General features: G+C 32.5%; 1 protein-coding gene across 1 annotated transcript in view; it reads right to left on the reverse strand.

The window, feature by feature from the left end:
- LOC105256675 overlaps positions 1 to 24,251 on the reverse strand; it is a 57,648-nt gene extending 33,397 nt beyond the window's left edge. Inside the window, exon 1 of the mRNA XM_011266806.3 lies at positions 23,773 to 24,251. Coding sequence (XP_011265108.1) covers positions 23,773 to 23,854 — 82 coding nt within the window. The 5' untranslated portion in view covers positions 23,855 to 24,251. The remainder of the gene's footprint in view (positions 1 to 23,772) is intronic.
- Positions 24,252 to 26,200: the final 1,949 nt, after the last annotated feature.

The raw sequence follows: 26,200 nt of genomic DNA on the forward strand, positions 1-26,200 counted from the left end.
TTGTCGTACGTTTTTTATTTCTTTTTCGAAAGAACTTTCCAAGATTGCAAAAACATCATTACTCGTTGCAATGTCACTCTCTTCAATTCTCAAATAACATTATTTTAAAGACAAGCATGCAATTATCGGTACTCACAAATAATAACTGCACACGGCAACTTTCTTCTCCGCGCAGTTCATACAATATTAGACAGAACATACATCTCGCGAGAATATATCCGCTACTCTCCAAAGTGGCAGACGGAAGCAAAATTAAGAGCCGCCACGGCGATGACGGACGATGGATGTAACTTCTTTCGCGAACGCCGTCTTGGCCTAATGATTTTGTTCCACGTTCCATCGCGAGTCGCGTCCACGTTTTTCTATCGCGGTCCCGATATTCTACGATGCACACTGCGCGCCAATACGCAGCTAAGTTCCGCATTCGAGTAGCAGTAACACGTGTTTCCTGGTCTTAGATCTCTCCTACTATCTCTCTTTATTTATCGTTTCACGCAGTCCCCGCGGTTAGGTTGCTCGAGACTTTTCCGGGGCCTGTCTTAATGAGCCCCCGCAATCACCTGCGCTCGTGCATTCTTCGGGATCCCGGTACCCACGCTTCGTGACGCGACGCGTTCCGCTCGCATCCGCAACGAAAGTGCGCGCATTACTTTACACATGCCGGGTATTAGACGATGCGCCGCTTGAACTTCACCGCGACCACATTTTCGCTATTGCATGTATGCGCCGTACTCTGTATTTACTATTCTAAAGTCCACTTTGAAGCACTTTTGTGTGTGACTTTAATTTTGAAAAAATTATATTAGTTCTATAATTTTCGAAAGAATCGTGCGCTTATCCTTTCATTTCCGTGTGGAAACCATTTTATTTAAATAGTATAGTAGTATATAATAGTAGGATGAATTTAAATATTTTTCTTAAAATATGCAAATTTGTATTTGCGAGAATTTTTAACAAAGTAAAGTATCTTGCGGAAAATTTCTGCAATATAAAAAATTGATACTTATATATTGGATTAAACATATAATGAGGATTTTTTTAAACAGAATTAAATTTTAATATTATTAATAGAATATTAAAATTATTTATTAGAATGTATTAATTATATGTTAAAATAAAAATAATATTTAAACTTTATCATTTGTTTTATATCAATATAATATAAAAGTAATAATATATTACTGCAATTTTTATTAACGTTAAGCAGAATAATTTATAATAAATTATTGGATTATACAATAGAAGATACCACGCAGCACGAACTTTGCAATGCAATGTAAATACATGATACGATGCAAATTTTGTAAAAGCATTTTGAATTTGCCAGGCGAGAATTTAAATTGCTTTCGAACAGTCTGAATTACAAGCCAACATCAAAATTGTCTTTGAGCAATTCACCGATTCGTGCAACAGAATTTATTTAAAGCGCGCACGATATTCGTCACGAAATTTGAGCGCTAGCACAATGAAGAATACGCTTAAAGTGCACAGTTAATATGCTTTGTAGCTTTTACACAATCTGATTATATGAAAAAAGAGCAAAATTTTCTTTTAATTTTATCGCAAAATACAAATTGCGCAGCTTATTTTAATTAAACAATACATAATATTATTTTGTATGCCTTATACGTATTTATTGTGAACATACACATATATACGTATAGGTTTAATCATTTTTAGAAAAAAAACTTTTTTTCAATATTTAGTAAGAAAAATTATTTAAATTTGTTTAAAATATTTGACATACTCATATTTGTTGGTTATTTCTACTGTCGGATTATTTCAAAGCTGTCCAGAACTAGTTAGAAAATTAATGAGTACGGTGATATGTATAAAATGTGAATTCTCTATAAAAAAAGAAATTTCCATCATTTTCATATTAATTATAACGATTTACAGAGAAACTGTGTAAAAAATGAATCATGTCTACAGCGAATAATGTCGTTAATTAAAAATTATATAATTGCAACAAAATTATTACAGAGCTGCTAACTTTATTAATTAATACAGCTATAAAACTAAATATAGCACAAGTTAGGGACGGATTTAGTTAAAGTTAAAATAATTTTCATTTGTAATCATGTTGTGTCCATTAATAAATTTATAGTAAATTTTTATCGATATAGTTAAAAATATATGATATATAAAAGCACTTATAAAATCTTTCTAAAAAATGATTAATCTTATACTGAGATTTTATATATTTAATATCTTTTTTGTTCTTGTGTAAATTAAAATTTGTTTTTACAATTTTTGCATATTTAATTGCAAATTGTTTGTGACGCAAATTATATAAGTCACATTTTTTATTATTCATATTTATTCATAATTTTTTATCTCGGAATTCTTTATAAAAATATAATTTGTAAAAAAACAAATATTCAATCAAATATTTAACATAAATATTTAATCTATAAATATAAATTCTTTGAATTATAAAAATTTTTTGAAATGTTTGTGCTAAAAATACGCTCTATACTTTTCCTATATGCTCCTTTAGTTTCTATTGGATAATAAAATTTGTTTATTTGAAGAAAGGAACGTAATTTAAATCGACCACACTGGCAATTTATTGGTTGGTAATGTATCACTCACAACGTTTCGACCTGGGTTTTGGTCCTTATAAAGTGAAAGTAAATTAGTTAACTATTATATTGTGAGAAATAAAGAAATCACATTGTCAAGATTCCATAATGTCAACCTCTCCCTCAAACACAAAAAGAAAGACGTCTTTCTTGATAAGGACCAAAACCCATGGTCGAAACGTTGTGAGTGATACATTACCAACCAATAAATTGCCAGTGTGGTCGATTTAAATTACGTTCTTTTATTTTATCTACTGGCGACATTCAAGGATTTAACGTTATTTGTTTATTTGGACGAAACTTTCAAAAAATTCGTGCTAAAATCGAACGTATCAATGTAGTAAAGTGATTAATCATTATCAAGCGTATCGTGCGAGAACTTTAATTGAAACGCAGTACGGTCGATTCTTTTTTTCTTTTGCTTGAGGCTAGCCTGGGGTCGAAATCCGTGGACAGAGAAGCGTGAAAAAGATGGACAACGATACATGGTGCTCTCTGACTGAGCAATTTCCTTGCTGGTAACATGACCAACGAATAACGTTTAATTGCTACGCTTGAATTTAGGACGACGTGACAGTTCGCCACGTGCTGCACCTAAACGCGATTGCTTTCGTTTCGGCTATTGCGAACGCCTTTTTCCGCGTCGGTCATACACACATTCCAAACTGTGTTTTTTAATTAAATGTATCTCTCTCTTAACGCCGACGAGTAATCCAGCGCGAAAAATACACGAAACGCTGTGAAGTGTAGCAAAATTGCGTAATGCAATATTGTAAATAATATTAATCCAACAGCTCTGGATATGATTTTAATAGTCAGATTATTTCAGAATCTCTGAAAATTTACTCTAGAACTTCTGGAAACTCTACTTTAAAATGTCTAAAAAGATTATTTCATAATCTCTTTGGAATCTAGTCTACGTAATTTAATAAGACTTATTATAAAGCTGCAATCTAAATTACGAAAGATTATTCTAAAGATTTTCATAATCTATTAAGAATAGAAAAATAAGATGAAATGTTTTCATTTTGAGATATGCGAATAATGTCGAATAACAAGAAAGAAAATTCAAACATAATAGGCCTTCGTATAAAAAATTATTATTCAGATTATACGTGAATACAACAATTAATTTAGAGTTTTATTAATTATTTGAGAGCTTCACTAAGATTCTGTAAGCAATTTTCTTTCTTAATTAAAATTTAACGTAAAAACGCTGTAGTCTTTCACAATTCTAAATATGAAATTTGTATATATATATATATATATATATATATATATATATATATTATATATAACAAATAACGGTTGAAATATTCTTTATTATTTAAAATAAAGCAAAGATATTGTTGTATTATAAATAAATATAATAGTGGAGAAAATGAATTATAAAATATAATGAGCATTTATATTGTAGCTGACTTGCAAAATTATCATTAATTTTTAACTATTTAATAATCTAAAATCAATTATTAAGTTGAGAGTAACTGAAGATTAAGATTAAGTAATTTTTAATTTTTACTTCAAAAAAACTTTTCTGAATTAGACTTATCATATCTCATGCTATTTTGCGATTCCGTTTACCCCTTTATTCTAGTTTTTCAAAATATCTTTAAAAATATTATAGCAGTCCGGTCAATTCACATCAAATTTAGTTTCTTCTTTTTTCAAAAATACAGCTAATTATACAATAATTCGCTGTGTTCATTCAAGCAATTAAAAACGCTGATTACTCTCTAGTCGCGTATGTAGCTGGCATGCATGTGTGCAGAATTTCCGTTGCAGCTTTGTAACAAGGAACGCATATCTTCTCTACTGCTTCTTTGAAATGGAGCCGTGGCGTCCGAGCGCATGATTGCATTCGTCGGTCGCGATTACATAACGAAGTAGACGAGTGCATGGCCGCGTATTGCGGAAGTTGCGGTATGAAGGTCGCAAGCTAACTATGTTCCTTCGCCACGCACTTTATGCGAGCGTAGGTAACTATAAGTGCGAGGGCGAGGTACTCACGTGGCATGAGGAAATTGAAAATTGTCAGAACGAGTTTTGTTGGCAGCCTGAGCGTACATAATTATATCGTAACCTTCCTCGACGATATATGCGGTTACTAACTCTTCTTCGAAACGTTTCCTTTTCGCAAATATTATGGTCTATTTAACTCTAAATGATATTTTATTGCGTGAGTTGCGGAAATCATTGTAGTTTTCATTTTAAAATTGATTAAATTCAAATATAATAATTACGTTATATGTACATATGTATGCTCAAGTATACGATAAAGTCTATTAAGATACTAGTTATTTTTCTTTGGTATCAAACAAATTCGGAAAATACTAATTAAAATTAATATATTCTTATAACAAAATTATATTAATAAAATTAATATATTCTTTTTTTATTCTCCTCTTTATTCGAATCAAATTGCAATATGGCATTATTGTAACAACAGTTAGTATTTTTTTTTATCTCTCAAGATACATGATAGCCGAATATTACAGAACACAAGAAAGAAAAGAAAGAGAGAAAAAGAGAAAGAGAGAAAAAAATGAAAGACAGCTACATTTTAATTGTTTAAATTTTACTTTACTCATTGTACAAACACAAGACATTCATACACAACACATTCATTGTAGGATTGTAGATACAGACATTTCGTAGCCGCATCTGATTAATCGTTGTCACTGGCGTGCGCGAAAACGTTCGTGAAATAATGAAGTGTAAACAAGTAAAAAAAAATGGCCTCTTTTTCCGCGGTCAAGTACTTTATTACTCGCCAGGTCGAACGAGGTACCGCCGTTTATATTCACCGTCTGTGTGTACATCCAGTAAACAGCAGAAAATTACGGCTAACGTGTAACCGCGCCTCGACGACGATGTTGCTCCTGCTGCTGTTAATATTCTTGTTGGCATTGCAGCTTTTCAACTTGGAGTACAGTCGATTCACTTTACTCAAGTTTCATCTTTAAACTGCGCACCGTCTTATCCGTCGAGAGCGTCGAGAACGAGAAAAGAACGGTCGCAGGATAAGAGGCTGGGTTGGCCGATAGCAGCAAGGGTGGATGATGACTTTTACGGCAGCGCTCATCCTTGTCCTCGCTCGCTATCCGTGGCTTGAAAACGGGCACGTCGAATATCTCGGTGAGGACGATTTCTCGAATAAACTCGGGAATGCATCGTCGACATAGCGAAATTCTATTTTGTTTCTGACAAAGGTCGAGACAAAGGCCTCGCTGTAGTCTCTTGGATTGGACGGAGTGGATCGAAAACGAAATTTCTAGTCGCGCCAGATCGTGTCGGAATGAATTTTTATACATACTATAACAATAATAATATTTTATTACGATCCATTGTGTTCCGTTATCCCTTTTAGAAATATTAAAGTTTCTCTCAGTCATATTAAATGTATATAAAATTTTACTTTAAAACGCGAACGCGAGAAATAAATTCACACGCGATGTAAAGCCATCTAAATTTATTTTAGCAAATAATGTTATGCAACAGATTTGCGCTGAGAAAAATCTGCATTTTTTATATCGACACATGGATTAAAAAAAACAAAAACGAGAATCAAAAATCAGATATATTTTACTCTAATTGATTTTATATCATTTATTTTTTAAATTATTATAAAAGAATTATATTACAATTATCAACGGAGAGATAAAACAAATAGTATGTAAAAAACGTAGAGACAAATTATGGATCCACGTTAGAAACGTTTTGACATTTATCATCAGAATGCTTTAGAACACTTCCCATCGATAAAAACGTACCGTAGCACCTTGATAACGCTCTTTTTATCAGTTCTATACAGAAGGCAATATTTCCGCTGCACAATAGCAAACGAATTGGTTTCAGCAAATCAAATAACGGTTTGCACTGGGTGTAGTGGTGCAGCCATTGTCCTAAACGGAATATCACATGACACAGACAACTAAACTTGTATTGATATTTTTGATCTACCCTTTCTTTCGATTTATTCTTTAGTAAACTGAAAAAAATCTAGTGAAACACCACGCAGAAGCCATAGTGGAAACTTTTAAATCAGTTTTAATAAATATTTTTTGGATTTTTATTATACAATGATTTTTTTACGATGCACAGTATTTTTAATTTTTATAATTTTTCTTGCTAAATAAACTAAAAAAAGGGTAGATTTGAATAATTTATTTCAATTAATTTCAATATTTTATAAACTTTATAATATTATAGCTTAAAAGCCTAAAAGTCTAAATTTTTCTAATAAATCCTAGTACAAAAAAAGTCCGCAACTTTTATTTTATTTTTCTTTATTTTGTGTTAAATTATCAATATAGTTAATTGCTTTTGGGAGATAACAATTATTTAAAAAGAAATGAAATACAGAAAGAGCAACAATGTAATATATTTGAAAATTATTGCAATAAATTTTGAAGACAGAGAGAGAGAAAGAAAGAGAGAGAAAGAGAGAGAGAGAGAGAATTTCCTATTACACATATGTATTATAAAACATAGAAAAAAACTAATATTGCTATTGTATATGACTTTTTCGGGTCTTGTTTATAAAAAGAAAAGTGAGCTTTTCAATTTCAAACGGCAAGCTCGGTTTGCTGAGTATCTTGAGATGCGCAAGAGGCTGCGATTATTACGAAGGCCTTGATGAAAACGGGAGATTCGAACGACAAAGTCACGGCAGCGCTATTATGAGTCAACTGCAGGATGAAACGACGCTAATACGTTCAATGAGACCGCATATTATGTCTTTAAAAATTAAAAAGAGAAAAAGAGAGAAAAAGGGAAATAATTACAGTGCTATAATTTGCCCGTTTGTTAAAGCACAACACCGAATATATGCATCTAATTAAGTACATCTAAAAGAGAACATTTAACTTTTTCTGCTGGCTTTTGTCACAAACATTTTATTATGCCATAAGACATTTAAAAAATGTCAAAGAATTTTAATGGAATATATAATAAATCATATCTGCTATTGATATGTTTATGAATATAATTGACATCTAACAATTTTTTTGCTAGAATATTTATATAGAATATAAATTTATATAGAAAATATTTTAAAAGACGAATAATTTTAATGAATAATACCGCAGATTATCTCCATTAATTCGATTTATTTACGGTGTGTCATTCATAGGAATAAATGTGATGGACCTGTCATGAATTTTCATCACCATCTCTCTATAGCATCAATTTTTTTTTTCAATTATACAAATTATATTTAATTATTCCTCACACACGTTTTCCTTTATTAATCATTTCGCGCACAAGTGGCATCGCGAAAACATGTCCCAACCATAGCACGCTATTCATAAATTTTCATCAGGAACTTACGAGAGAATTGGCATTCGATCACTTTAATACGTCACCTTTCGCGATCATGCATCGTATATTACGGAGCATACGAGAAGCGGAGGTGCTTACGAGTCCTGAAACTCGTTTCCGAGGATTAGTCCGCCAGAATTACCGATCTGCGGCTCATCATTCTTCGCTCAGCGCCGACTGCTTCGTCACGGAAATGTGAATTTACACGGGCCGACGTTGTACCTGAGCGAGAGAATTCGCACACCCCGGCCTTCTTCTCAGGAAACATTATCTAATCTTTCATGCGCGATAACGTCTCCGCTTCCCGAAGGTTACCACCAAGAATACGAATAATGCCAAGATTCTTGATTTTGTGTAATTGGCAACTGCCCAGTTTGTTATGAATATCCTATAGTTCTCCCTTATACTGAAACATTATCTAATCTTTCATGCGCGATAACGTCTCCGCTTCCCGAAGGTTACCACCAAGAATACGAATAATGCCAAGATTCTTGATTTTGTGTAATTGGCAACTCATGAATACGTAGATATATCTCTATAGTTTCCTTTTTTTTCTCCTTATTAATGAAAAAAAGAAGAAAAGCTGATTTATTCGACAAATATCAGTGGTTAGGAAGTCCCGAAAAGTAGATTTTCCCCTTTTCTTTCCCTGACTAGTTCCTAAGAGGATTATGTATCTTTTTCACAATGTTTTATATATATCTCGCATACTACAGATGAAATTGTATTCCTCGGTTTCGAAGTGTCAATATATTCCAAAGCCTGTGATAGAATCCATATCACAGATATTACACAACATGTACTTTAAATAAATCGCTTTTCTTATTTTACTGTCGCGAAACCATTATAAAGCTTCTGCAAGCTAATAAAAAAATATTACAACTTTCTAACATTGTTACTATCTAATAACGTGCGTTTAGAACCTCTAAAAACAAGAAAAAACACACAAATTCGATAGAAATCTGTGACCAATTGGTAACGCTTCCAAATATGCTTTACGAATATCCGTGTTGCTTATGACATACGATATGATATTTTAAAACAGAAGAGAAAATGGGGCGAGATATAAAAGATATCGACAACGATCACTGTACCTCTCAACTTTTGTCGAGAACCATTCTCGATATCGATCCCGAGCACGTCTCGATTCGCAACTCTCGGCGCAAAGTTTGACACCGTAAACTGGTTTAGCGAAAAATGGCTTAACTTGAAGTAGCCGGCTCCATAACGCCTCTTCCGCCGCCGGGCGCTATACAGCTACGATAGACCTGATTGTGATTTAGAACGACGGCGGCTTTGATCCAATAATTGAGTAACCGTTCTCACGTTACTACGAACATGATATTTAGATGCCGGCCGCAATTCGCTTCTGGCAATATCTCGACATTTAACTGACAATATGGATGTCATTATCTTCCGCGTACGTGATTTTATATCAATCGTAAAATATTGGAATATACGAGATCATCTCTCTAACCAGAGATTTTAGTTTTTGTTCTTAATATTAATCAATCGACATATCTTTGATTTCTTGCTTTTTACTGATTTTTTAACTATTTAGTTATTAACAATATTTTATATCTAATAATATTTATTTTTCCTTAAATGTGAAAATTTGAAAAAATTTTTTTCTTGATATAATTATATTTAGAAAAAAATTTTTACTTACTTTGTACGTACTTGATTAATTCATTTGTGATGCTCAGACATATACATAAAGTTATTATAATTGTACAATTATTGTGATTAAGTTGATCTCGAGATTAGAACTCCTTGCAGTCGCAGCTTAGAATTAGCTTCTAATTTTGCAAAATATAAATTTAACAAGCTTAATGGAAATCTGCATTGATTAATGACTATTTTACTATTTTTTACTCGTTAGTAACTACACATGCGTATGATACGTGACAAAAATTGCATAATCTAATCCGACAGTTGAAATATCGATATACACCGCTGGCGGTAAACATAGTAATAACGTGTAAACACGAGCGGATGATTAACAGTGGAAATTTTCAGGTGTTTCCGTGTGCACGTTAAAGCAGGTGTGTAGCGCGAATGGAACATCCTATGTAACTTTATCTGCCGGTCCAATCCTCGGTACACATATACTGTTGCCAGTAAACTTATACGTCTCACCTCCCGCCGTAATTTAGCTTATCGGGTAGGTGTACACGCACATATAGGATCGACTCGAAATTCTAAACCGCTTGTATTTTATGCACACATCAAAAGTTACCGAAGCTTGCAAGTATATTTCCTATATCATCGTCTAGGAATCGAAATTTGAAACAAGGATTTGTGTCGTGAGAAATTCATGTAACTATGCGAACCTGCGCCGCGAGGGGCTCAGCGTTGATCGTAGATTGAGCTTACGTTCGTATGCAATGGAAGGCATTACGTTCAGTTGATGGACATTTGATAGATACGGAAGAGCTTGCATTCACACAAATACACGAGCTTTCCTCCTGAATATTTCTTGGAAACGTATGTATGCCCGTCAGACATCGGATATATGGCGAGATACTATAATATTATGCCATCCATAAATAAGTCAATGTGTAATATCTGATTACATGTATTTGAAAAAAATGATAGTTTATAACTACATGATTGTTATTCATATTTGAAAAAAATAATCGTCGTATAATAATAATTTGAAATTTATAAATTTTTTAATGATGAAAAAGTCATTAAATATACTTAGGATGTGAATTAAGAATTAGAAAATAATTTTTTGATTGTCTTAGCAAATTTTAAAATAATTTATGCATATGAAACTGGAAACTTGTAGAAATTTCAATGTATAAATTTCACTTTTATATCATCAAATTCTTTTATATCTAATTCTTTTATATAATTTATATCGTATGTTAAACATTGAAATTCCGAGTAACATTTAATATTTAATGTAATTAATAGATGTCATTAAAATTTCATCGAAAAATTAAAATATTACATTTATAATTTATCATAATATAACATGAAAATTATAAACTATTTTCGCAAATTATTTATATTTCAAGATATTTAAAACTTGAAATTTGTGAAATTTTTTAAATAATTACATTTATACTTTTTAATAATTCTAAATAACCATTTTTTACACAAGATTTAATTTTTCAATTTTAATATAATCGCAAATAATTAACATTGATATTACTCTTTTTATAATTTAACTGTGTATTAGTTGTGTAAGTAATATAATTACAAGAAAAAATATAAATATTATTTCGTTATATTAGTATAATTACAAACATATAAATTACATTATATAAAAGTTTTTAGTTTAAAATAAATATTTTTCATATATTAAAAAAAGATAATCTTTTCAATAATGTACCAATATATAATATTTTACTTGACCAATATTTAATAAATAATTTAGTTTTGATTAAATTTACGTCAATCCCTTGTGACAATGTTCATCAAATATTGGTTAACCACGTCTTTAGGGATTGTTATATATTTAACGATGATTACGGCGTAAGCCCATATACCGCTAGGGAGAAATTCATTTATTGATTATGTTACAAGGTACAAAATGATTATCGCATAGAATTTACAATATATAATTTGCGAACTGTTCTTGTCAAATAATATAGTTTTGAATTTTTAAATGTAAATTTTATAAATATTTTTAACACAACTTTCTCGGTTTGTAATCTCTTAGTTATTTATCATGCATAACGCGCAAAAAAATCAACTTCATTTTTAATTTCTATAAATCCTATTGACAATAAACACAAAGATATAAATATCAATTCGTATAATTTATTATATTAGTAACACCTGCAAACTGACATTTAATTGGTTCAAAAGAATTATTACGTATCATAAAAAAGTGCCGATATCAATGATATATTTAAAAATCTCGAATTTAATATATCATGTTTATTAGACGTCGAAGAAAAACTAGCGTTGCGGTTAGATTCATAAATTTGAAATCTCATGTTCACGATCTCACGATCACACTGGAATCCCCAAAGAATCGTTACGTGACGTTGTCATAAAAATCGGGATATAACACGGAATAGAATTCTAATATCAAGCAATAGTAATTTGATACTGTAAAAAATATATAAAAAATTCAATTTTTGCTTTTTTATGCTGAAATAAATGTGTGAAACATTTTTACAATATGTTTAACTGTATTGTACATATGTATGTATATTCTATAAGAAAATTGTTAAACTTCTTTTGTTTCTTGCGATAGTAGTTTGACAGAAACGATATATATTTAACTTATGTATCGAAATCATATTTTATATTTATTAAATCAATTTCAACAGGTTTATTAAATTTATATATTATTTACGAAAGAGAACAAGATATATTTTGATTATTAAAATATATGAATCCCGGGGAGATAGGAGTAATATTTATTTAAAATTATAATATAATATTTATTTATATCCCGGATATGAGTAATATTTATTTTAATTGTGATTAAAATGATGCAAAAAAAATTTTATTTTACATAAAAAAAACATGTGTGGTACTACAAAATTTCAGTGGTTATATAATATTGAGGTAATGGTTGCTATAAAATATGTATTTTCTTATATGAATAAATATGAATACTTTTTTGCACATATGCATATATATTACGCATGTATTCTATTATTTATTCAACATTATTCGATTATTTTAGTATTTTATATATTTATATGAATCCTATTAAAATCTTTTCACGAAGTAATACATATCCATAAGATTTTGAAAGCCATTATACATTTCTCTCTTATAATTCTTTTATTTGATTTTTATTTCTCTTTCTTTCTTTCTTTTCCTTTTTTCTTTCCTTTTTTTCTTTCATAGGGCATCCCTTATTAAAAATATTTAAATTAAAAAATTACATAAACCTCTCTTTCTTTCTCCTGGATATATACATTGTAAAAAGAAAAAAAAATACGTCGTCTTCGATTTTTTTCTATATTTAGGGCAATCATATAGATTGACAAATTTAGAACATAAGACATTATTTTAACGTGAAAGACAAAATATACATAATAAACATTAAATATAAAAATAGAAATACAACATTAAGAATTGGTTTAGAGAATCATTTATAAAGAACTTTTCTTATTTCCTTTTATCTCCTGAATGTGTAAAAAAAATTTCAAAATCATTTTCCCTATGACGTCAATATTTTTTTATCATCGTAATGCGCAATATAGAGAGGTCGCGATTATAATACATATTCACGATCGTGTTAGTTTTATTAATAAAAATTAAACATATACATAATGTATGCTTAATTTTTACTAATAAAACTGACACGATCGTGAGATGAAAATGTCGCCATGTTGATCAATGTCGTGGTTGGATAGCAACTGTTGGCAATTCGTATGGTTCGCTGCATGTCGTCCGTAATCCGGTATCGATTTGCAATCAGGTAAATTTGACAATCGCGATAGACGGATTCTCCGACGATTCGATACAATGGCTGATCGGAGAAGGAGGCAGCGGGGACAATAGAATCGGGACGCATTTCCTCTATTACGCGATGAATGGAGATTTCGAGTTTTATCGCGGAACTAGGCGCCGGCGGGAGAATCGTCCTCGCGCTTCTCATCTTTGCGACTCTGAATTTAAAACCGAAGGAGGAAGGGAGAGGACGCGGAATTTATTTCAACTGCATCGATTGCTCGTACGCGAAAATGCACTTTGATAGTCATATAATATTTATCATGAAAATAAAACGCAATATAAAATGTTTGATACACATGGTTAAGTTTATACACATGGTTAAGTTTATACACATGGTTTTCCTTTATAATTTAGCATGTAGTTCAAATCTTTTCTTTTTATATGTAATATTATGCAGTTTAACGTATTCTTTAAATTTAATAAATTAATTAATTAAATAAATAAAATTAATTAAATAAATTTAATATTTCTTTAATTATTTATCTATTATGATCAAACAATCTGATGTTTGCAGAATACATATACTTTTATATATTCCATATTTTATTTATATTATCATATCATTATATGAAAAGTTACTACTTCTTTTTTAAAACGACTAATTAGAAAAGATACGCAAGTAAAACATGTTTCACAAACTTGTATGTAAAATGAGTTTCACAAACAATCAACATTCTCTTTTTTTACTCGAATTAACATAATGACTGAATATAATAAAAAAGGGCAACAGGGTGGCAAGAGGGACGCAAGGTTAAGCGAGATTGAATTGATAACATAACGAGCAACTTATGAAAAACGATGGTAGCGCGCACGTCTCGAGTTTCTCTCTCCCTTTCTCACAATCAGACAAACCTTTTCTATGTCAGATGCCGTTCGATAGCTACTACGCTCTTATTTTCTTAATGCTCCCTTTCCAGCATTTCCGCATGTTCATTATTTCTGCGATTTCTATGAGCATATCATTATACATGAAAATAATGCCCAATGATTTTTGTTTAATTGAATCAATCGCGCATCGCGTTTGATGTTATTTTTCGATCGAATTTCAATTTAATTTTGATCTAATTTTGATTGCATATTCTGTTGCAATTTATATTATAATTTTGATATACGTATCGAGTAATTTGTTTCTTTAATAATAATTATATGCAATATCATTAATTTAAATTAAAGGATATTATAACATATTAGCTATGTACTTTCAAAATATTTGTAAAAAAAAATAATTGATGAGAAATAATGATAGAAAAATTAAGTATTTTTACTACAAGTTTTTAACTTTTATATTTATTGAATATCATATATGCAGAAATTTTTTCTAAAGAAAATTGGAAAATCTTTTAATCGCTATGTCGATTTGTATGTAAATCAACTATTCATCATATCTGATATGTATGTACATAGAACAAGAGCAAACATTTCACAGTTACATACCTTCTGCTATTCAATTATTCAAACTGTCATTAAACAAAAGTAAAAAATGTTTAATCTATAATAAAAGATTTGCAGAAAATTAGTTATGCTTCTCTGTAATCAATAAAGTTTTCCGTGTTTTAAATGCTTTTTGCGCACAGTTTATACATATAAATCTACTCATTACATCCGCTTTGCATAAATGTATTTTCAATATTACATCATTTATATTTATATAATGAAGAATAATAATATAATAATAATAAAGAATAATAATTTTTATAATAATAACAGTATTTTTTTTCATATATTGAGGAATATTTACTTCAAATATGAATTATTACATGATTATTACAATGTAATAATCTTGTAAGCGAATAAATAAAATAAGTGTATTTTTTTGAACAAACAGAAACTCAACATATGTGATTGATAATCTTTTGAACATCTCTATCTAGCCATTCTATTGATTTCTGAATTTGTCCCATCTTCGTAAAATAGTTTACTGCAAATTGAAGTAGATTATTTGTAGACTCGATTTTCATTTCAGTTTTCCTCCTTCCACCCTTCTCTCTCTCTCTCTCTCTCTCTCTCTCTCTCTCTCTCTCTCTCTCTCTCTCCCCCCCTCCCTCTCTCTCTCTTTTTCTCTTTCTCTCTCACCTGGACGAAGGAGTGATATCGCTGTTTGGGAAAAGGATTTCAGCCGGAAGTAATGGTAATCCTGGCCATTCCCTTTCAAATGTGGCTAAAGTTCCGTAGGAATCAGCAAGGGCTTATCGGGGTTATGACACTCGAAGTCCCTGTTACAATTCAGCTTCTCCTTCGCTCGCTCGCCGTTCTCTTACGACGTCTCTTATACTAGTGGGATGTTGTTGATGATCCATTCCACCAGCCACTTATCAGTTTGGAACGGTCGCGGTTTATATTTATTTATGAATTTCGGTTTCGCACGCCCCACAATAGTGATAATAATATCATAACAATCACGGAGCCATCCAAATCTCACTAAAATATCGATATTCCTACGAGAGATGAAATTTTGACTATGAATGACGATCAAATTCATACTCCAAATTGCCCTTATTCGATTTTTTGTGAATTTTTATGATCCAAATAATAATTTAAATATTGTAAAATAGCTTTTTTAAATATGAATAAAGTTTTTTTATATGTAAATTTTTCGATTATCTCTTGACCAAATATTAATGAAATAGAGCAAGACGTATATAAAGATCATTTCACACAACGATAAACTTTCTTTCTCGAGAAGAATTTTATTTGTTTGTAAATGCGGTTATAAATTGCTATTATCATAGACATACTTTTGCTGGAAATTTATTATTATTATCTCATGACATCATTTTGGCGATATTTGATCCGAATAAAGTGTATCAAATTAGCTTCGAAGATTGATTCAATCTTCACAGGCCCGCAGGATATATTGAAATGTGTATGAGTGTGTGTGTGTGTCTGTCTGCACCTCTTATTTTAAAGTATTCTATATGTATTCGGGACGCTCGTCACGAAATCGTGCAGGAACATTTTCTTATAAGAATAGCAGAAACGCTCTCTGTCGCGGCACGTTGGACGATTTGTTTGGATAGGCAGCGAGATCCTTTTCGACGGAGCGAATTGCTCGCGTCGGTCCCGTCGAGAGTACTGCGAGGCATTTTATCAAAAGTTTAATACAAACGCTAACTTTCTTCGTTATTCTCTTCCTTCCTTCCGTCAACGTTATTCTCGCATAATGAGGGTCGGGGGAGTATTATTTTACGAGAGACGCGCTCTTATCGCCGTCGCTGCGCTCGCGATAAATCGGCCCGAGCACATTGCGCGTTCCGCCGCGCCTATATTTCGTTCGAGACGAGTTTAACCACTTCTTCATCGACCACACCATATGTATACGTACAAGCGCAAAACCGACAGCAAAGATAAAAATAATTCATAAATAAAAATTCTGTATCGGGAGAGGGGAAATTAAACGATATGCGCGAAATGCATTACTCTAAAAATAGAGATAAGTGCGAGAAATGGAAATGTGCGTGGGATAACTTAAACTCTCCAGAAAAATGTCAAAGGATTATCGGAAAAAAAAGAATGACTTTTGTGCAAAGTTAACGTGCTTCTAAAATTATATGACCGGAGAATGGGAAAGTAGATCGTTAATCTCTCATATTCTATTTGCGTACTGGCACGTTAGCGAAGATAAAAGATACTTCTTACATCACATAAATTCATAATTAGTTTGAAGCGCCTTTGTGTTATAATTAGAGAAAAGTATTACAATTTTTGAATTTATTTAATTACTATATATTGTGACATTTAATAATGTCTTGATCAAAATGATAAAAGAAGAATGTTATTCGAATTATTCATTATCAATGAATTGTTTAAATTATGTATTTACCAACATATGTATAAATTTATAAATTTATTAATTTATAGTCTTATGAGATGTACATATGGTGCAAATTTATCTTTTACAATTAAACTCATAATTGACATTTAAAGTGCTTTCATGCGGTGATTAAGAAGACGTTAAGCGTTACTCGAGAAACTTATTAATAATCGTTTTAAAGTTTCGATAATCACAAGAATTTAATTACGACCATCTATTCAACGAACCTTTGCTCGAAACTTCCACTTTGCTCTTTCCGTTTTCTTCTCTTTCTTAATTTTTTCGTAAACTTGCTTTGCACTCCTTCTTCTTTGATTCACTTGTTTTGAGTAAACTCTGCTTATATGTGTTATATATGCAATAGTGTAATAAATAATCTAAAATTATGTATATAATTGATGTTTTTGAAAAAGAAAAGAGAGAGAAATTCACACAGTATAAAATATATTCGATACATTTTAATTAGATGTTCAATTAACTCTCACAAAATAAATGAGTTAATAATTCGATATACTTGCTTTTTCAACAAACTAAAATTAAAAGTATGTATCTTGTTAATTATTTGTGATAAATGGCTATTACAATAATTAAGAAGCGAATTTTTGTTTCGCATTTACTTCATAGTGATTTTATCCTTTATATTGAGCTCATTAGTGCAGTGTTCAAAGCGCTTTTATGATATAATTAAAAAAGAGATATTGAACATTGTTCGACGGAATTATCAATAATCGGAGCTTCGATATTCTCCCAGGAATAACGTTTAATTACAATCATTCATCCGATCTTGTCTTGAACTACTGCTGTACTTCGCTAACACCTTGCCTCCTCATTTTCTCATCAGCTTCCTATTCCGCGTTCCCTTGTTTCGTTCCTCGTTCATCTATGTAATATCGTGATAATCTCATTATAGATTTTTTATCGTTGAAATAAAACAACAAAATGTAATTAAATATTCGTAATAAACTTATCACATCAATCAATCGAGCATAATAGTATCAATGTGTTTCCGTACATTATACAAAAACGTGTGTAAATGTGTTTAAGCTCGTAATTCTAAAGTGCCTTAATGGTAATTAAAGAAGACGTTAATTATTGTTTGATAAATTTATTAATAGTCTCATTAGATTTCTAGTTATGATTGTATTCTCAATGAGATATTTTTCTGAAATATCTAATTTGTCACTTCTTATTATTTTCGTTAACATCTGATATATGCTTCTGACCTTTGCGATATTATCTTATTAAGATATCATGATGTGAATATCTTATTTAATAATTTGTGGTTTCAATTTTTTTTCCGATCATTAACATGACTATATCATTTATGCATTGTCGATCAATTTTATATTTATAATATTTTAATAAAACGAGAACTATACATGTAGCGCATAATACATTTGTAAAGTGGTATGAATTATATCATATGTCCACATTTCATGAATGTTATGCTTTATTCACATTCAAATGCTTCTATACAATAATTAAAGCAGATATAATTGAGTGGAAAGTTTATTAAGCTCCTAATGAGAAATACTTCTCTGTTCGAGAAAAAACGGTACGATGATTTAATGTGAATAAAAAAGTAGTAATAATAAAAATGTAGTAATAATAAAAATTAAATCAATTTTATCTTATTTTTCTCCATTTTCTCACAATAATTCTTGATTCTATAATGTAGAAAAACAAGTATACTTATTATTTTAAGGTCAATAAATCACGGCAGATTAGATTAATAATCACTTCAAATTTTTAATAAACGCAGAAAGAAACATTTAATCGCACACATTAGCTATAAATCTTCCAAACTTATTGCGATGCGAGTGCTATTTTCTGTATTTTTTTATCGACTTTTTATATTCGTTTTTCATTGTTTTTTTGGGAATAGCCTGCGTTTGCTGTTACGCGATATCTTAATAACGTGGGTGTACATTCTCTACTCACGGTTTCAGCGAAGCGAGTCTAGATCGGAAGACTAGAGTTGGCTGAACCTCGGATCTACGAGTAGTAAAATACGCGGCTTAATTGCTTAATTTCTCACAGCTAAGCCCGCTTTCCCCCTCACCTCGCTGCTGTTCCTTTCCCTTCCCCCCCAATGCTGAAGAACAAAGGCATGCGTCCGTTACTTCGGTCTTCTTACTTTTACACCCTATCAACATTACTTCTCGCGTGACACTTTAATTATACCACGAAAATCGGACAGGAGGCATAAGGGACGCGCCATGGCAAAAGAGAGCTTTTTTCGTTCTGTGATTCAATTTTAATTATTAAACCGCAAAATTATCACCACGCCATGCATGACACAAATGACTCGACAAATTGCGAATACGATGGAAAGCAAGTAAAATGGGTTATTATCCTCAGCGCTGCACAAAAAATTTTCCAATATAAAATTTCGCGAAATCAAAAACGTAAAAACGTCGTATCTTAGTTAAATTTCATGCATTTGCGCGTTTTTCTTTATATGTAGACATATATTTTCTTTATATAATTTTTTATTTAGGTATTTATAGATAGAGTGTATATATTTATCTTTTATGTATGCGCGCACGAGATCAAAAAAAATGTTGCAATATATAATCGCATTTTTTACAAAAGAAAAATGAGCTTATGCTAAAATATCCCAAATAATTCAATAAATAGTTCATTCTAAAGCTTGTTAGAACTATATTCGTTCGGATATTATTTAGATTACCACGTTAATGTAAATAACTTATGAAACAACTTATGAAACAAATTCACGATATTGATTATTTACTTATACATTTTTTAATATCAAAGAATGATACATATTAATGATACTGTTTATCCGCGCGTAAAAAGGTCAAAATAATTAATATCATAGATATATTTAATCGATTGTTATTAAAAAAATATATTTAATCGATTGTAAATTGATATTAAATTGATATTAAAAAACAAAATTACATTTCGCCGATTGCGACACAAAGTAATATATCTCTAATAAAACCGTATAATTTAAACGCTTCTTTATGCATAAAGTTTCAATATATCGCGACTTTTTAATGATGCAATATATTCAGCGTGCATCATTTTCTCTGTTAAATCGTAAACGCTATCAAATTTACAACATTTATAAACAGTCATTGCAACACACAGTCGTTGCACTATTTTGCCAATTTGATCAACGGAAGAGCGGTATTAAGCGATTAAATAAGATAATTTTATGGTGACTTGATGATTATTATGAATGCTATATTGTTGTATATTTAGTAGCTCATGTGATACTATAATAGGAGAATTCCATATAAATTTTATACATATAGTATCTTCACCGCAGGAAGATCACTATAAACTTTAATTTCGATTCCTAGATAATCGTGACAAGAATTCCCGTGCCAAATTAAATTAATAATTCATGCATATAAACAGCACTTAAACTGCATTCCGTAGATTGTGTAGGCTTTAATGCGATTAAAATGCATAGACGTTACGCGTCATAAAATTGACATAAAATATTTACGGTAAAAATATTTTCCTTCAATTGTTTTTTTTTCATCGATAATTTCGATTTTAATATTAAGCGGGATTGTAAGTCCGTTTTTATTCTCTGCATATTCAATCAACGGTTGTATAATCAAATACTAGTAAAATGTAGCATTTTATAGCAAGGAAATAAAAAAATAAAATGTTAAATTTCGATTAAATATTGACGGTTACGGTATATTAATCGATTTGCAATACATTATTATAATTATCACTTTTCTCAATACTATTGATTTTTCTCGCTCCTTATAATTGTGAACCACAAAATCATTTAGATTCATTATATACTAATTGTAAGCGTGCTCTTCTTTCCTTTCCGTCGATTAAGATACACGTAACAACGTTCGTATGGCTGACGATAAGTATTGCATCGAATCGGATTATGGAAATATCTTGCAGGAATTTCGTCGTCGAACATAATAGGAATATTAGATCGGAGTATCGCGCATAGATTAATGAATGCAAGATAACGGTAATAAGATTAACATTTTTTTTATTCGATCATCGATAGGCAATCTCGCTATGCATTTGCATAGTACTTCACATTCCGCGCATTTATACTACTAGTTTTTTTCTCCGAGACGATATCCTTATCAAAACTGCCGGCATAGTTCGAAATCAATATCGGATTCTTTTCACGGATCCGCGAATGGAGAGAGTTAATTTTCCAGCGCATTTTCGAGGCAAATGGCGTGGATGAATAAACGGCTTGGTAATGATTTAGATCAAGTAGCGCGCGTGCGTGGGCCTTCGTTAATCTCTCTCGAACGACCGACTAAAAGAATTCAACCTCTCTGGCAAACAGCTAAGTTTTCTTATATTCTCACGGTTCGGTAGGGAAAGTCGTTCTTTTCACGTGATTTCCTCCGATTTATATAAAGCTACAAAGTCGAAACGCGAACAAACGTCTTAGCAAATAAATTAAAGGTAAACGATTTTTTTTATAATACGAAATAACTCGGAGCAATTCGTGAGGATCGCGTGCAAGAAATGCAGTAAGTTTGCAGAGAATCATTTCTTCCGCGTAGCTTAATAGTTCCGACGACTGTCACACTTCAGCGGAATGGTTCCTGCGCGCCGGGTGTAGTTTGATTAACGTTTACTACATTACAAAGTTAGAATAGAAGTAAGTTTTACGTGTTTCCTTTGACTGCAATTTAAGTTTGTAGCTCTCGTTACCTCACGTACGAGCAATTGTCTGTCATTTTCAATCATCTTTTTTTTCCTTTTAATTCAATTTCAACAAATGTCTTATTTTTAATTGTAGTCAAAATATTAAAATCATTTATCAATTATTAATGTATTAAACGGGGATAAATGTTAAATGAAATGATAGCCATATAATAGCAATATATATAAATATTAAATAATATATTATAATCATGTATAAATGAACGAATATATATGTATGTATAATAAATTATTAAAAAAAAGAGAAAGAGAATTATAGGTTATTGGTTAATAATCATCTATTATAGGTTAATAATCATCATAAAAAAACGACAGTAGATTAACAATAATCTAATAAATATAAAAAGTAAGAGAGAATCTCTAAAGAATGAATCGTGATATCAAAATGATTGTTATGAATTTTTTTTCATAAGCGTTTTGCCAAGTTTTATTCAAGATGCTTTTTCAACATCTTTCCAACACTTTAAAAGGCAATTAAATTGCTCGTTTCAGCGTGCATTTAACGCATCATTCCATTAAATTGTATTTTGTTTTCTTTCCAATTTTTATAAAAATGCCTGATAAGTGGCTTAATAAGTCGCATCGAGATATAAAAAACTTAGATTTTTTATTGACCACATATTGCTTCGTCTTGGTTCTTAGTTACTTTTTATAGTGAATGCACATGTTTCATTGTTATAAACATAGACACGACGCACGTAATATGTTTCGCTTTCCTTTCCGTTTTATCGGATATTTGCCATTTCATCTCGTTAAGACGATACAAAAGGCATTCTAATTTTATCCGTCGATCGGTTCGCCTCGGACAAAAGGACAGAAATCGCGGTGACTCACTAGATCGGACATACCGATCTTTCGTCGTGGAAGGAGAGTTTTGCTTCGGTAGTTTTTCTCATCTCGCGTATCGCGATGCCGCGCCACTACCTTGAAAGGATCGAACGGCAGGCGCGGTCATCGAACGATGATCACCCTCGGTTACGCTGACGAAATCGAATGCGATCGGACGAGAAAGAGAAGTTTCCCCCTTCTTTGTATCCCTTTCTATCCCAATCCCGGGTGGTAGCTTTATGGAGTCTTCTTAAGTGAAGCGCGACTCCTTGGCTCAGACTCTATAACCGTTTTCCCAAACTCCGACCCTTAGAACTATAATCTGGGCGTGTTTGGGGAATGGATCGAAACTGCCGTTTTCTTTGTTTAAAACACCGGAAAACTTGTTTCGAATCAACTTCTTTGACCCGTCCTCCAATTTCGGTCGAGACGCGAAATAGAGATTTTCTCTCGAAGATGCCTCTCTAGAACCGGACTTACGAGATACTCCTAAACATTCGATTTTTATGACTATATGTATCCGCTTTTTCCATTTGCGAAGAAAAGATAGAGCGCAATTGTTGAGAAAACGCACGTATTTCACGATAAATCGAGCTTTTTGTTCAAACTTAAAACCACCGTGGGACCATTGGCAACTGGTCCCCGTATAAAATCTGACATTGTCTCATCTTCCTACTTTCATACGCAAAATTATCTTTTTTTTATTTTCCCAAAAACTTGAAAATAGATCCCCTCGAAGTCACTGTTTTTTTTATTGCTTCTTTTTATTATTCCCTACATTGGATACCATTTATTCAAGTATTATCAATTAATTTTCTGCATATTATTTTCATAACAGCGACATGTACACATTTACATATATCGACCAAACGTGCAATCGCCTATTTGTTTTACTAGAACACGCGAAATTCTTTCGGCTTGTCGAACGAGACAAAGTATTCATTTTTTTTTATCTATCATTTTCGGGACACATTTGGCGCGCAACATAATTGCACTAATTTGAAACTATACAACAAGGAATTAATAGATTTTCAGTTTAAAAATAAAACAAGCATTAAATCTCCACCAAATCTCACTTTACGCGACTCTACTTCTTACCGGTAATGACGACAAGAAGAACGCAAAGAAGCGACACGGAAAGGGTAGAACGCGCATCTCGATATCTCGCGGCACTTGGCATGATGCTTGGATATGCTCTCGTCTCGATTACACACTCATATATACGCGCGCGCGCTCATTCATCCATCACAGATCTGCCTTCATATCGACACTTTCAGGCTCCGAGATCCGTCGACGGGAGACGATTCATTGATTCAGACACTGCACTATATATTCCTCGATGAATTCTGTTCCTTAATTCTTTTTGCGATTGTTCGCGCTTAATTTTTGAGTCATAAACTGATAACTGATAACGGCGATAACTTTCGAAGATGAAAAAAAAAAAAGAATCGACACCGAACGATCGAGGGGTTGCGAGTCCCCCTGCGATCCCTCGCCGACGATGGCGCGCTGCGCGTCTAAGGACGACGTAACGTGAAAAGTTTTCCGGTCGACGTACAAGCGGCTACTGAAGCTCCCGCCGCAAGCACGGCAAGCTTCCAGTGCGTCGACTCCGTCGTGCACCCGAAAGCTCGTTCTCCAACTCACTCTCGCATTCGGTCCCGCGGCATTCTTGCTCTCTCAGCCATGCTACTCTCTCCTCGTCCAATTCACATGGTTCATCGATGCCTCTCTGTCGCACTCTGGTCATTCTCTCTCATCCATCTCTGTCTCTCCCTCTTGCCCGGATCCTCTCCTTGCCTCCCTCACGGCCATTTTAGCGTCGTCGTCGCGATCAGGCGCGCCAGTGCGGGCTGCGCGCGCGAGGGAGCTTTCGCGTCCTAAAGCTGAACGGACGAAGGGCTACGGGAAGGGAAGGAGTGATTGATTGGCGCTGAAACTTCGCGACTGATTGAATCTTTTTTACGTTTCAATATCGATATCCCGGGGCCGGCGTGCCGGAAACGAGGAAAGAAGGCTCCGAGAGAGTATATGTCTTACGTACACACGTATGCTATGCGAGCTTTCGCGTTCTCGCGCGAGCTAAAGGGATCGCCATGCATAACTTTACTTCATTTTCCATTTTTCATTCGCGATCAACGACATATTCTCGGCGTTAAGAAAGCTGATCCTTCATTTTCGCGCATAATTCCTCGCCTATGAGAAGATAAAATTATAGATCGAAATTATAGAATGCGAGAAAGTTTGTATAATGATTCCAACGTTAAGAAGTTGAATGCGAACGATTTAGAGAACTACGCTCATCGTGGTGGATATTCATGATTCAGCTTGATGGATACTGATGACATTCCGCAGGTTCACGCGAACATGTAGAAGTGATCACGTATATAAAAATCGTTTAAAAAACTAGCGTGCTTAATTGAACCGTGAGCGATGCGGTAATTACCGCAACTGTTGGCCGATATCCGCGTAGCCCAATATTCCTCTCGATGATTTTGATCGATTATTCGAGTTCATATCTACAGTCCATGCATCGCGTTGGAAATCATTATGCACATTAAGCAACGTATAACGAGATTGAGTATAACTTTCGTTATCAAACCTAACCGATTTCTAAGTGCGATTAAGTAAAGCAGAGAATAATTTGCAAATATCGCTGATAAATAAGATTGAATTGAAATGCAAAAATTGGTCTTACTTACGTGCTTTATCATTCAAGTTTCGCAAACTCATCTTTGGATCCCGAATACCACATAATGCGTTTACTTATACCACATTTAAGGGTGGAAAAAAAAGCGTATGCGGAATTGCCTCGGGAGCTTCGTTTCCATTTCAAATGAGCACTCGATTCGCAAGAAAGCTCGACGACCATTTAATCTAGTTTGGAATAGATCAGATTCGTTGGATATATAGCGTTGCGCTAATTAAAACCAGACGAACGTATCCCAGTTGGGACGCTGAACTCTGACGTATGATTCGTTCTACCGTGGCATGTGCAATTAACTGTAGCTTATTGATCAGGTATGAATGACGAGCCGTGGATAATCGCAGGTAGCATGTGCAAGAAAGTGCTAAAAGGAAATCCGGGCAGAAACAAGATTCGTGGTGCGTTCGGCCGCCCAGCGTGGAGGTTTGCAAAAAGCGACAGTCCGCTTCGTAATTAAAAATGTGTCTGACAAGAAAAATGGCCGATCGTTGTTCTGGTTTCACTCGACAAGCATATCTCCGCATAAATGGCGCGAGTGCAGAGTCGATCACCGGTCATCAATATCTACCGGATATCGGATACTGTTACGATCATTAACACACTGTTGACGACGCGATCGCCTGTCAGTCATATCGTTACGTTTTCAATTTTATATAAACTGACTGACATACGTGTGATAGACTAGGCCGACGAAACTCTTTATAGTTTCGTGCGCGTATCCTTTTATCGAGTTTACAATAGATTCTAGAATGCATTATCTTTTCTATATTAAAAAGTTCGCGAGCGTATTTATTAATATCAGATGATTTTCATATGATT

Source organism: Camponotus floridanus, unplaced genomic scaffold (genome assembly GCF_003227725.1).
Source record: "Camponotus floridanus strain SB8 unplaced genomic scaffold, Cflo_v7.5 scaffold81, whole genome shotgun sequence".
NCBI classification, from domain to species: Eukaryota; Metazoa; Arthropoda; class Insecta; order Hymenoptera; family Formicidae; genus Camponotus; species Camponotus floridanus.